Genomic DNA, 13877 nt, shown 5'->3' with positions numbered 1-13877 from the left:
ATTATGTTGGAACAAATGTACATTCAAATGCAAAAAAAATTAACCTCAACTTAAATCTCATATTTTATATAAAAATTCACTCCAAATGAATCAGAGATATGAATAAAAAATATTTGAAAACTTCAAGAAAAAAATACCAAAAAAAAACTTCATTCCTTGGGGTTAGGTATGGGATTCTTAAATATGACAACAGAAAGTACAATCCATAAGAGAAAAAAGCTAGCAAACTTTATCAACATTAAGAACTCTTGATCTTTAGAAGGAAAAAAAAAAGGAAAATAAAATATGAATAGAAACCTTAAAAAAAAAACCTTAAAACCTTAAAAAAAAAAACTCTCTGAAAGATACTGTTGAAAGAATAAAAAGAAAAGCTATGGATGGGGAGAAAATACATTTGCAAATTACATTTCTAGCAATAGGACTTCAATTAACAATATATTATGAACTCTCAAAGCTCAACAATAAGAAAATAAAGGACCCAGAGCTCCCTTCATGGCTCAGCAGTGAACACACCCGACTAGAATCCATGAGGATGAAGGTTTGATCCCTGGCGTCGTTCAGTGGGTTAAGGATCCAAAGCTGTCCTGAGCGTCAGTGTGGGTCACAGACATGGATTGGAGGCTTGGATGGCCCACTGCCGTGGCTGTAGCTCTGATGAGAGCCCCTAGCCTAGGAACTTTCATATGCCATCAATGCGGCCCTAAAAAAAAAAGAACCCAATTAAAAATAGGCAAAAGACATAACAGACATTGCACCTCAATATCATTAGCTATTAGGGAAATACATATTAAAACTACAATGAGTTACCCATGATGGAAATGCAAATCAAAACCATCATAAACCACTTCACACTCACTAGGATGGTTGTAATAAAGATGGCAATAAAAAGTGTTAGCAAGATTTGCAAAGACACTAGAAACCTCATTCACTGCTGGTGGAAATGCAAAATTGTGCAGCCACTTGGAAAAAGTCAGGGAGTTATTCAGACAGCTAAACATAGAGTTATCATATTATCCCACAATTCAACTCCTCTGTATATACCTAAAAGAATGAAAACCAGTGTCACACAAAAACTTGTACACAAATGTTTATAGAACACTATTCATAATAGCTAAAAGGTGGAAATAGCACCAATGTCTATCACCTTATGGATAAAGAGATATGTCCATTCAACAGAACATTATTCATCAATAAAAAAGAATAAAGTACTGATACATGCTACAACTTGGATAAACTTGAAAACACTAAAAGAAGCCAGTCACAAAAGATCACATATGATTCCCTTCGTATGAAATATCCAGAGTAAGCTAATCTGAAAGACAAAAAGTACATTAACGGTTGCCTAGGGCTGGGGAAAGGGAGAAACAGGAAGTGATGGCTAACAGGCACAGAATTTCTTTTTGGAGTGATGAATATGTTCCAAAATCCACTGTGAATGGTTGCACAACTCTGAATATACTAAAAACCATCAGCTCTTAAATTTTACGTGAGTGAATTATATTGCAATTATATCTCAATAAAGTCATCAAAAACACAGTGAATTATTATATATACATCAATTAATATGGCTAAATTTAAAAATATTGATAATACCAACGTTAATAAGGATACAGAGCAACTAAAATTTCTGTATCTTGCTGGTAGAAAAGCAAAATGGTACAACTACTCTGGAATATCTTATAAACATACATTACCTATGGCCTAAGAATCTCCCTCCTAGGTATCTACTCTAGAGAAATGAAAACATGTTCACATAAAATCTCATACGTAACTGTTTATAGTGGCTCTATTTACAAATGTCAAAAACTGGAAATAATTCAAAAGGCCTTCAAGGCATAAACGGATAAATAAACTATGGGATATTCAAATAATGAATACTAGTTAGCAATAAAAGGAATAAATTATTGATTCACATACTTGGAAGAATCTCAAAGGTATTATGCTGAGTGAAAGAAACCAATCTCCACAAGGTTGTATATCATGTGGTTCCACTTACACATTAAGTCTCAAAACTACAAAACTATTGAGATGAAGAAAAAAAAAAAAACTGTTGCCAGAGAGGTAGAGACTGAGTCTTTTGGGGTGATAAAGACTTTTTGGGAGTTCCCATCGTGGCTCAGCAGTTTAATGAACCCGACCAGTATCCATGAGGTCAAGGGTTCTATCCCTGGCCTTGCTCAGTGGGTTAAGGACCCAGCACTGCCATGAGCTGTGGTGTAGGTCGAAGACGTGGCTAGGATCTGGTGTTGCTGTGGCTGTGGTGTAGGTCGGCAGCTACAGCTCCAATTCAGCCCCTAGCCTGGGAACATCCATATGCTGTGGGTGTAGCCCTAAAAAGACAAAAGACAAAAATAAAAGACTTTTGGTATTTTGTACCCTGATTTATTGTGGTGGTTACACAAATTTATACATGTATTAAAATTCTAAAAAATGTGCACCAAAAGGAAAATGGTGGATTTTTCTTTATAATTTAAAAAATTTTAAATGTTAAGTCCAGTCTAGAGTCAACTCTTCTTTAATTCAATTTCAATTCACTAAATTATCGCTTTTAATAATCTCACTTAGTTAAAAATACAGTATAGGAGTTCCTGTTGTGGCACAACAGGAACAGCAACATCTCTGCAGTGCCAGAACACAAGTTCAATCCCCATGCTGGCAAAGCAAGTTAAAGGATCCAGAGTAAGTCCAACCTGTAGCTAAGGGTGCAACTGCAGCTTGGATCTGATCTCTGACCCAGGAACTCCATATGCCATGGGGTAACCAAAAGAGAAAAAATTTTTTTAATTTTTTAAATAAAATAAAAGTACAGTATATAGTTCAAGAAAGATACTAGCAACATGAAATACATCCTAAGGAGTACCTAGAGGTAGTAAAGCATTAGGAAATCGGACCCATTAATTAAGAGTACACAAACTAGGCATACTAAGCCTAAAGCAGAGACTCTGAGGGAGAATGACTGATGAAAAACACCTTCAATTACCTGAAGGGGTGACATGTATATGGGGGTTAGAATTTTTCCATATAGTATTAAAGGGAAACTTCATTTACCAGTGAGTCTAAAAGCATAAAGCATTTTCTAGGGTTACCAGAAATTCAACATATATTCCCCAAATGCTAGATAATCAAAAGTAGGAAGTTCTGGAGACTCTTGCATTAAACAAAGAGTCATACAGGATGATCTAAGAGTTTTCTTTCACCTCAAACATTATATGAATCTATGAAGTATAACTTATACAGTTAACCTACCAAAGTAGAAGATACTGACAATCTAAAAAGGTGTCCCTTCTTACCAAATAGCATTTTATTGAACAAAAGCAAATATTAGAAGCACTCTAGGTTCCAAATTTTTAAAAAAGACTAATAAACACCTCAACAAAAGCTGTATTAAGACCTATTTTACAGCTCTTTTATTTCTCCAAATCTCTCTGGACTAAGGCTATTAAAATTAAATTCAAATTACTAATGCCTAATTAAATCTAATTTCATTAAACTTAAAAGTTATAAAAATAAATTTCATGCAAACTTCTGTAAGTACATTGAAGAAATTTCTTGAAAATGAAGTTACTCTTTCCACACAAAGGATGGTAGTCCTCAAAAGAGCCAAAACATCTGTATTCACTTTAAAGCTCATCAAGACAGACTGACATTTTTAGGAGAAGCATATGGCTTGCTCAACAGTCATCTAGAACAGGATCTTTTGTCTAGTAACCCCTATTCAAGGACCATTTACTTATGTATGGAGTGGCTGAATAAAGAAAAGAACATATTTTTGAGTCCTAGAAAACACAAAGAAATAAGCTCTTCATCTAGCTTTGTCAAGGATACAGCAAAACATGTTACAAAAGCAACCAGATCTTTACTCTCAGAGACAGTGCTCTTAACATCTGAAACAATCCTAAGAAATCATGAAACAAATGAACTCTAGAAAAGCTTTCTTAGAGAACTAAATCCCGCCAAAGACCACCTCCCTAAAAAAAGGCATTTCCATTTTAAAGGATAAAACACTTTCTTCTTAAAACTTTGAAGGGCAGAGTTCAACAGCTGTGCTATATTAAACCTGAGCCCTTCCAAAAGGAAGAACAAGAGTCTCTGGAGAGTGAGTAACATGGCCTGCTTTCTCCAACATTATCAAAATGCCTGCTTTGCCTCAAAGGAACGTTTCTCCAGGAAAAAAAAAAAAAAAAAAAAAAAAAAAGCCTCTACATAGTAGATGGGTGAAAAACATAAAACTTAGACTAGGAAAATATACAAAATAGAAGCATTTTTGCTTGTTTCTGGAAATCTCTTCCACCCAAGGAAAAATGCATTTTGAAGTCCTTCAAGATACAGCATGGAAACTATTAAACAAAAACAGAAATAGTAGTTTCCAGCCCTAGCTTCCCTTCAGAATCACCACTGCGCTTGGTTGCAACCTAAACTTACTGAACCAGTATATACTAGGACCAAGGCATCTGAATTATTTATGCACACAACAGGTAATTTTGATGCACAGCAAGGGTTTAAAAACCACTGAACTGGAGCATAATCCCATAAAGGAAAAATTAAACCTAGCGAGTAAAGGTAAGTAAGGAAAGGCCACATTTGAGCAACTAACTAGTTCTAAAGAATCTAAGGTTGTATTCACCTATTAAAATATTCAGTATCAGGAATTCCCATCATGGCTCAGTGAAAACGAATCTGACTAGCACCCATGAGGACGCAGATTCGATCCCTGGCCTTGCTCAGTGGAGTAAGGATCTGGCATTGCCGTGAGCTGTGTTGTAGGTCACATAGGTCAGCAGCTATAGCTCTGATTCAGCCCCTAGCCTGGGAACCTCCATATGCCACAAGTGTGGCCCTAAAAAAACAAACTCGTAACAAACAGAAAAAGAATTTGAAGCAAAAATTCTGACTTGTTCTCAAGCCATTACTTAAAGGACAAAAGACTCAGAACAATTTGCCAAAATATCCAAATATTTAGATGAAAGTAGTTATGAAGGAGTTCCCTTCATGGCTCAGTGGTTAACAAAACCGACTAGGATCCACAAGGATTTGGGTTCAATCCCTGGCCTCATTAAATGCGTTAAAAATCTGGTGTTGTCATGAGATGTGGAGTAGGTTGCAGACGTGGCTCGGACCCCGCTTTGCTATAAGCTGTGGTGTAGGCTAGCAGTTGCAGCTCTGATCCAACCCCTAGCCTGGGAACCACCATATAACTGGGGTTCAGCCTAAAAAGCAAAAAAAAAAGATGGTAAGAAAGTCACCAATAGAAAGTCTCTCATTGAAAATAATTACAAAATTAAGGGGAGAATTTCCCACTGTGGCACAATAGGATCTGTGGCATCTCTGGAGCACTGGGATGCAGGTTTGATCCCTGACCTGGCATGGTGGTAGGTAGGTAAAGGATGCAGCATTGCCACAGCTGCAGCACAGGTCACAACTGCATCTATTCCCTAGCCCCAGAACTCCATATGCCACAGGGCAACCAAAAAAGAAAAGCTGGGAAAAAATTAAGGGGGAAAAAAATCCTTAACCACAAAAAAAAAAAAAAAAAAAAAGAAAGAAAAAAAGAAAGAAACCAAACTAATTCCTCAACTGGAGACTCTCACCATATAAAATGAACAGTACAGTAAAAGCAAAGAGCATCACATAGTCTTTTAAATAAAGAACACACCTTGCTAAAAAGAAGAGAAATCAGAGAAGACACTGAGGTTTTAATTTACTATTATCAGACATAATATTTCTCTGCAAAAGCCAACATATTCCTTTAAATTGCTAAATCAGACTGTTTCCTAGCAATGTAAACTTAAAAATCTGTTCCTAATCATAAAAATGGGAATAAAAACACCTGAGTTTATAGGATTACTGTAAGAAAAGGGATAACAAAGAAAAATCTTTGGCACAGTGACTAATACACAGTGAGAAATACATGTGAGCTGCTACTATTGTGTTCAGAATAAACGTCATAAAAAGGATTCTCCAAGTTGCGGTCGTGGCGCAGTAGTTAACGAATCCGACTAGGAACCATGAGGTTACGGGTTTGATCCCTGGCCTTGCTCAGTGGGTTGGGGATCTGGCGTTGCTGTGAGCTGTGGTGTAGGTTGCAGACACAGCTCGGATCCTGCCTTGCTGTGGCTCTGGTGTAGGTTGGTGGCTACAGCTCCGATTAGACCCCTAGCCTGGGAATCTCCATATGCCACGGGAGCGGCCCAAGAAATAGCAAAAAGACAAAAAGACAAAAAAAAAAAAAAAAAAAAAAAAGATTCTCTTCATTCACTAAAGGACATATAAGCTTTTTCATTTGAAATGGTCTTACTCTGTATTAACCCCACACCCAGAGACCTCTTCTAACATGTATATACAGTAACCAAGTTGTCCCGTCTTTCTTCATTAAGTCCCATGTATAATTAACTTTTAAAAACTTCATGTAAAGTATCTTGCAGACACCAAGTCTAATGATCACATTCAGTTACTATTATTCCAAAAGAATTCTCATGTTCCATAAGCACCCTTTCTCAAATAAATTCATTTCCACTTCCCTTTTTTTTTTTTTGTCTTTTTGCTATTTCTTTGGGCTGCTCCCGTGGCATATGGAGGTTCCCAGGCTAGGGGTCGAATCGGAGCTGTAGCCACTGGCCTACGCCAGAGCCACAGCAACACGGGATCCGAGCCGCGTCTGCAACCTACACCACAGCTCACTGCAACGCCGGATCGTTAACCCACTGAGCAAGGGCAGGGACTGAACCCGCAACCTCATGGTTCCTAGTCGGATTCGTTCACCACTGCGCCACGACAGGAACTCCCCACTTCTCTTTTTAATCTGAAATCAGGACACTTGTCAAAGAAATGCACGACTAAAAAATATATATACATATAAATCTATAAGACAACTTCAATCCAGAAGTTAACAGAGTTTTAGGTGAATATCCTCAACTCAGACCACTGCAAATAATTAGAAAAGAATATGTGTTGTAGACATTCTATATTCACATTTATGTAGGTTAGTGCCTACTTGGGTTTCACTAATAAGGCTATTACTTGAAATAGTGCTTATGGCTTCCTGCTTTTCCTCACAATGACACATCTCTAAATATGTATTTACTCATCTATATGATAAGCATTTACCTGTTATGTGTGAGCCATTACACTGGGTGCTATGAAGTATATAAAAATAAGTTTAAAATGTTTAACCCTCCAAAATCCTGTGACCTCATTACTGATACATCAGTGCATGTGCCAAAACCTGCTCGTGTGTGTGCGTGGGGGGTGTGTGTATAAAAGGGTCAGTATAGGTTGTTATGCTTGGTGGCCAACAATCCTAACGTCTTTGTGGCTTATAACAAGGTTTATTTCTTAGTCACTTTATATTTTATATAACCTACAAGAAGCAACTTCCACTGGAATTCCAGCTGTGGAACAGTGGGTTAAGAATCCAACTATAGCAACTCCAGTCACTGAGGAGGCACAGGTTCAATCCCCAGCCCAGCTCAGTGGCTTAAAAGAATCTGGGGCCACAGCTGTGGCTTAGGTTGCAGCAGCAGCTCAGATTCAATCCCTGGCCCAGGAACTTCCATAAGATGCAAGTACAACCATAAAATTAATTTTTTTTTTTTGTCTTTTTGCCTTTTTTAGGGCCACTCCCACAGCATATGGAGGTTCCCAGGCTAGGGGTCTAATTGGAGCTGTAGCTGCAGGCCTACGCCACAGCCACAGCAACGCCAGATCCAAGCCACATCTGCGACCTATACCACAGCTCACGGCAACACCGGATCCTTAACCTACCAAGCAAGGCCAGGGATCGAAACAGCAACCTCGTGGTTCCTAGTCGGATTGCTTAACCACTGAGCCACAACGGGAACTCCAAAATTAAAAATTTTTAAAAAGAGAATCAGCTTTGCTTTGCTCCCTACTATCTGCATTCCAGGATCTAGTCTGAAAGACACTACCCAGAACATCAGAGGAAAAAAAAAAGACATGGCAAAACATGGGACAGTCTTGGAGCTTCAGCTCAGATAGGGCATATGATTTCTGGTTAACATTTCATTGGTCATAACAAATCACTTGCCCAGTGGGGTGGTGTGTGTCAACAGGGAATGGAAATTAATAGTGTAAATAATACCACCATCTACAACAATATTCATCACCAAGATTAAAGAAAAGAAAACTATTCAGGCTAATCAAACAAACAATAAATTTAGCATTTATTTTGGTAAGGTTTACCAAGAAGCAGACACTATTCTAATATTTACTAGTGTTAAAAGTATTTAAATCTTGGGGTAACAGATGCAGACTGTTGCCTTTGGAATGGATGGGCAATGAGATCCTGCTGTAGAGCACTGGGAACTATGTCTATTCACTTCTGATAAATCTATACATGTATGTGTAACTGGGTCAACATTCTGTACAGTAGAAAATTGACAGAACACTGTAAACCAGCTATAATGAAAAAATAAATTTTAAAAAGTTTTTTTAATTTTTTTAAGTACTTAAATCTTCTAACAGGAATTCAATAAAGATGTCTGCTACTGAAGAAAACAGATCAACTAATTATGGGTATTTCAATGAGGAAAATAAGCAAAGCAATGAAGTCTATTAGAAAACACATTAGAAACATTCCAAGCGTACAGAACTTGGCCTTGATATGTTCCAGACAGCAAAAAGTAGCTGCCCTTCAGAGAGGAATTTGTTTATCCAGCTTATCTGAAGTAGAAGGCAACCTACTGGTTTTTAATGTCCTAAATGTTTCTCACATTTGGGCTGAGATAGTTTCTTAGCAAGGTTTAACATACACACATTTCTTGTCAAACTTAGGACCTCGTACTCACTGAAGGTTGCTGCACACTCTTAATTCCATACTGGCTTATCTAACACTAAAAAAGGAAACAGAGCAACAGAATACAGCCAGAGACCAGAGCACAAAATAGGCCTCACATAAAGATCCCATACACTTAGTCCCCACCAGCATTAATCAACACCCTCGGACGACCCTAAGTAGCTATGTTGGAGGTAAACACAAGACTCAGTCCAAAAGAGAAATGATGAAACAGGGCTAGGTGAGGTAAGTATGTATGACGAGGTTAGAGAAAACAAAAACACAAACACTACCAAATGTCCTAGGTATTGCTATTTTATCTGGTGCCTTTTTTTTTTTTTTTGGCCATGCCCATGGCATGCACAAGTTCCAAGGTCAGGGATCAAATCTGACTCACAGCAATGAAAACTTGGAGTCCTTAATCACCAGGCCACTTTGAGATTAATATCCTAAACAGTTAAACTTACCCTGGACAATGCCTTAGGAAAGTCAGGGAAAGTACAGATAAACCTAGGCCATATATCTGCGGTTTTACCCCTCCTCTCCTGCAGTCCAGGGAAACAGATTCGCTCTAGAGCAGGAGCTCAGTAACTAGATCAGCTGAATAAACTACACTGTTTAAATACTTTTTTCTCTCTCTTATGTGTACATGTAGTTGAGTTCTGTGGTTTGCTCTTTGTTTTTTACTGCTTTACTCCAGTTAAATCCATCTAAGTTAATGTAGCATTTAGCTGCTTCTTCCCTTCTGCTGATAGTTTCTTTTCTTCAATATTTATATTTGTTCACCCCTCCCTTCCTTACCAAGGGCCTTACTGATTCTATTTCCCCTCATTTCACTCAAGTGATCTGAAATGTCACATCATTTGCAAATATTTTCTAAACAATACAATAAAATGAATTTTGGATGTAGATTTCCTCACTAATTGGTTCTCTATCCAAGCTCTACCTTTTCAGATCCTCATTACTCTCAAATCATAATGTGAAGAGAGTGTTTAACGAGTTCCCACTGTGGTGCAGTGGGTTAAGGATCTGGCATTATCACAGCTGTGATGGAGATCGCAGCTGCAGCTCAGATTTGATCCCCAGCCCAGGAACTTCCATATGCCTCAGGTGCAATCCCAAAAATAATAATAAAGAGAGTGCTTAAGGATAAAAAGCAAGCAATATGTAAAAGAGAAGTGCCATAAATTTCCCTCAAAGTAAAATGAACATAAGTTCTTTGGGTAAAAAAGTGGTATACAAAGCAAATAAATGTGTCATTTGATTTGTGTTTACGATTTGTTTTCCTTGGCTTTTAAGTTTTTAAAAGTGTGAATAAGTTAAAATTTTATTTTCAAATCTCTTCTAACACATTTGCAAGCAAACTCTTTAAATGTGGATAAGTAGTACTAATTACCACCAAAGTTTCCAAAATCTAGTATCTTAATTTCAGCCACTATTAATTGCTAACAAAACAGCTGTGACTTACACAGTCATGTTTAAAATAGTCATGCACCAGTGGACCCTTCAAATGTGTTCTCAGTTCTAGGGTTACTGTGAATCTGTTGTTACTTGGAAATGCAAAATTAATCACTACAGAATCTAGAACAAGAACTAACCTGGGTCACATCTATTCTAGACCTACGTCAATCAGTAGAGTAACTCACCTTACAGAAATACCTTCATTTACCTTTCCCCAATCTTAGCATTCTTTTCAACAACCCTATAGTATGTATATCTCTATTACTGCCTGCAAGACTTTATTCATAAACCACTGATCCCATCCAGGACATCATTTTTCCCACCCATCTTCCACTATTTAAAACGCTAATGAAACTTACCTCCAAAAATCCTCTGTAATTAACTCTCTAGTCCTTTCTGTATTACCTCTACAGTTAACATAACACTAAACTAACTAGCATTTCACTGGACCCTCTTTGCAACATTTAACCACTCCCATCCCTCCCTTCACAGCTGTCCACGCAGTCCATCGCTGTTCTAAGCACATATGCGGAAAAGGTGCACTATAAACCTTGGTTTATATTTATACTTTTAAGCTGTAAAAGCAGCAATGAAAAAATAATTCTTCGCAAATAAAACTGCTAGAATGTGTGTGTGTACGTGCGCGCAACGGCGCACACGCTGCTGTGTAGGTACTATAATAAAGACAGAAAAGTTAGGAAAATAAGGAAATAAAGGATTAAGTAATGCAGTTGAAAAAGAAATCACCTTCAAAATGCTTCAAGGCAAATAAATGAGCAACAATCTCTGAATTACGATGGGGCCTTTAAAAATTCTGAATGGGAAACCTCTCAGCCTTTTAAAAATTACCTTCCAGTAATAGCAGCGATAGTTTTACTAACGTTGAATTCCAACTAAGTTTTCTTCCCAAGTAGCCTGATAAATAAAGCAATCTTTAGTTCAGAAACCTAATCAATACCACTTAAAGGCGTGTAAGGGAGGGTGATTTAACCCTCCCGTAAAAACTGAAGTGATGGGCAAACAGGTGAAAAATGGAGGCGTGCGGAAAGTGGGAGAAAAATGAGTGAGACTCCGCCCCTTCTCTGGGGGCTAGGGCTCAGCTTGCAGCTCCGGAGACAATTCCATCCCCACAGCAACAATCCAAAAGTTTCCCAGAAAGCAGAGGTCCTCCTCCCCCTACTCTTCGCAGTTACACCCTCACTCGCCAGGTCAAGCGCCCCTAGATCGCAGCTTGTCCCAAATCCAAACGCGCTCTACCAGGGAAAGGGTCAGCAGAGGACGTTTTCCCCGAGGCCTTCTCCAGGACCCAGCCAGCAGAGACCTCCGCAAAACTGGAGAGACCCGAGAAGCTGGAAGAAGTTTCACAATCCTGTTACCTGGTCGGAACCTTGGAAACAGAAACGGCACCTACAGCCGCTGCCCTTCTCCCCCACAACGCTTGCTTCAGCGCCACTGACATTGACACCGCCGCCATCTTGCTGCAGGCAAACACCAGGACGGATCACCGCAAGGGACAAACTTCCTTCGTTTTCAAGTCGGTGAAACCGTAATGCAACCAAGTGGGATTTTTTGGGTTTATTTTATTCCTGCTTGGTGTTTCGCTAAATACTGGAGTTTGGAAAAGAGGTGAAAGATCTGGTTAAAAGCGATTAGAAGGCAAATGGGCGGAAAAAAAATGAAGAAGTGCATTAAGTGTAAATATCACCTCTATAAAGTAAAATCCTTGTTGTTAGGGCTGGTTATGTACTGGATAATTTAGAGACCAAAAGAAGACGCTTGAAAATTTAAACACCTGCAACTCATAATTTTTTCAAAGGACTCAGAATATTTAGGGCCGAGCCTTCTGGAAGAGCCAGAGGGTTTACTGGGTTCTTGAGAACCTAAAATAGTACTTTTCCAAAGTGTTGCCAGGTTAAGTTTGCAAGCCCCCAGGTTAGAGCTGTATTCAGTTTGATGCTCAGTAGTTGATAGTTGTAATGATCATATTTTCCAAATGAAAAATCTGGCACACGACCTGGCAAAGGATTTTTTTTTTTTTTTGACGTGTCAGTATATATAAAAAAAAAAACTAATGGAAATATTTTTATCACTCATTTCCCAGTAAATCCTAAATGTATGATCAAAATCCACAGTCACCATACATTAAAAAAAAAATTATTTTCTGAGGTTAGTGTTGGAAATATGTTTGTATTGTGAGCTACTGTTAAGAACAATGATTAACTGTGGATTGTAAAACAAAAAGCAGGTGAGTTTGTGGGAGTTGAGACTTGTTTTTCTTTTCACACTGCACCTGCGGCCTATGGAAGTTCCCAGGATAGAGGTGGAATCAGAACTGCAGCTGAGGCCTATGCCAAGCCTCCACAACCTCAGATCCTTAACCCACTAAGCAAAGTCAGAGATAGAACCTGCAGCCACACAGAGACAATTTTGGGTCCTTAACCTGCTGAGCCACAAGGAGAACTCTGAGGCTTTGTTTAAAAACTAGGACATTGGTACTGTTAAAATTAAGCAAATGAAAACATAACCTTTATTGAAAGAATAGGATTAACAGGAGGATGGGGAATGACTTGGTTTTGCATTATGGCCATTTAAAAAAAAAAAAAAAAACTCAATACATAAGGAAAAAGGGGAAAGAAAGAAATTAAGCACCATAGAATCTAAGACCAAAGAGAAAGAAAGCAAAGCCATGTCCAGGGAAAGAGGAAATGCACAGAAAAATGAGGGATGAAATGGCTTAGAAGGAATTTTCTTTTAATATTTTATTTTGAAATAGATTTCATAGGAAGTTGCAAAAAACAGTACAGAGAGCTAGTGTGTACTCTTCACCCAGTTCCCTGCATTGATCACATCTTACGTAACTGGTGTACGGTAACTAAGCCAGGAAACTGATGTTGATATAAACTGTTTGTATGGTCCTACATCTTTCTATCACATGTGTCAATTCATGAAACCACCCAATCAATTATACAGAGCTATTACATCACCACAGATTTTTCCCTGATGCTACTCTTTTGAAGTACCCACCTCCCAACCCTAGCCATCACTACTGTTTCCATTTTTATAATTGTGTGTTTCAAGAATGTTACGTAAATGGACTCAGACAATATATGACTTTTTGAGATTGGCTTCTTTCACTCAGCATAATGCCCTTGAGATCCATCCAAGTTATTGCCTTTAACAGTAGTTCATTTCTTTTTATTTTTTTATTTTATTTTATTTTATTATTATTATTATTTTTTTTTTGTAAACAAGGGGCCACACCTGCGGCATATGGAAGTTCCCAGGCTAGGGGTCGAGCCACCTCCACTGTAAATCAACACCGAGTAGTTATGCTGTGAGCCACACGGGAAGTCCATTCCTTTTTATTTTTGGCCAGTATTCCATAGTGTATTAGTCCATATTCTCCAGGAAAAAAAAAAACAACTAATAGGACATGTATCTGGATGTACCATGGTTTGATGAACCATTCACCTATTGCAGAACATGATGCTTATTTCCTATTTGAGGTTATTAAATAAAACTGCTGTGAACAGTCATGTACAGGTCTTTGTGTGGAAATGAATTTTCATTTCTCTGTGATAAATGCTCAAAAGTACAATGTGTGTTCAGTTTTTCAGGAAAACGG

General features: G+C 38.1%; 1 protein-coding gene across 3 annotated transcripts in view; it reads right to left on the bottom strand.

The window, feature by feature from the left end:
- NDUFS4 (NADH:ubiquinone oxidoreductase subunit S4) overlaps positions 1–11777 on the bottom strand; it is a 111221-nt gene extending 99444 nt beyond the window's left edge. For all 3 annotated transcript variants that reach the window (XM_021077055.1, XM_005672445.3, XM_021077054.1), the window contains exon 1: positions 11629–11777. In XM_021077055.1, coding sequence (XP_020932714.1) covers positions 11629–11726 — 98 coding nt within the window. In that variant the 5' untranslated portion in view covers positions 11727–11777. The remainder of the gene's footprint in view (positions 1–11628) is intronic.

The sequence above is a fragment of the Sus scrofa genome, chromosome 16 (genome assembly GCF_000003025.6).
Source record: "Sus scrofa isolate TJ Tabasco breed Duroc chromosome 16, Sscrofa11.1, whole genome shotgun sequence".
NCBI classification, from domain to species: domain Eukaryota; kingdom Metazoa; phylum Chordata; class Mammalia; order Artiodactyla; family Suidae; genus Sus; species Sus scrofa.
Note: the sequence above shows the minus strand (reverse complement) of the source record. Positions and strands in the feature narration are given on the sequence as shown.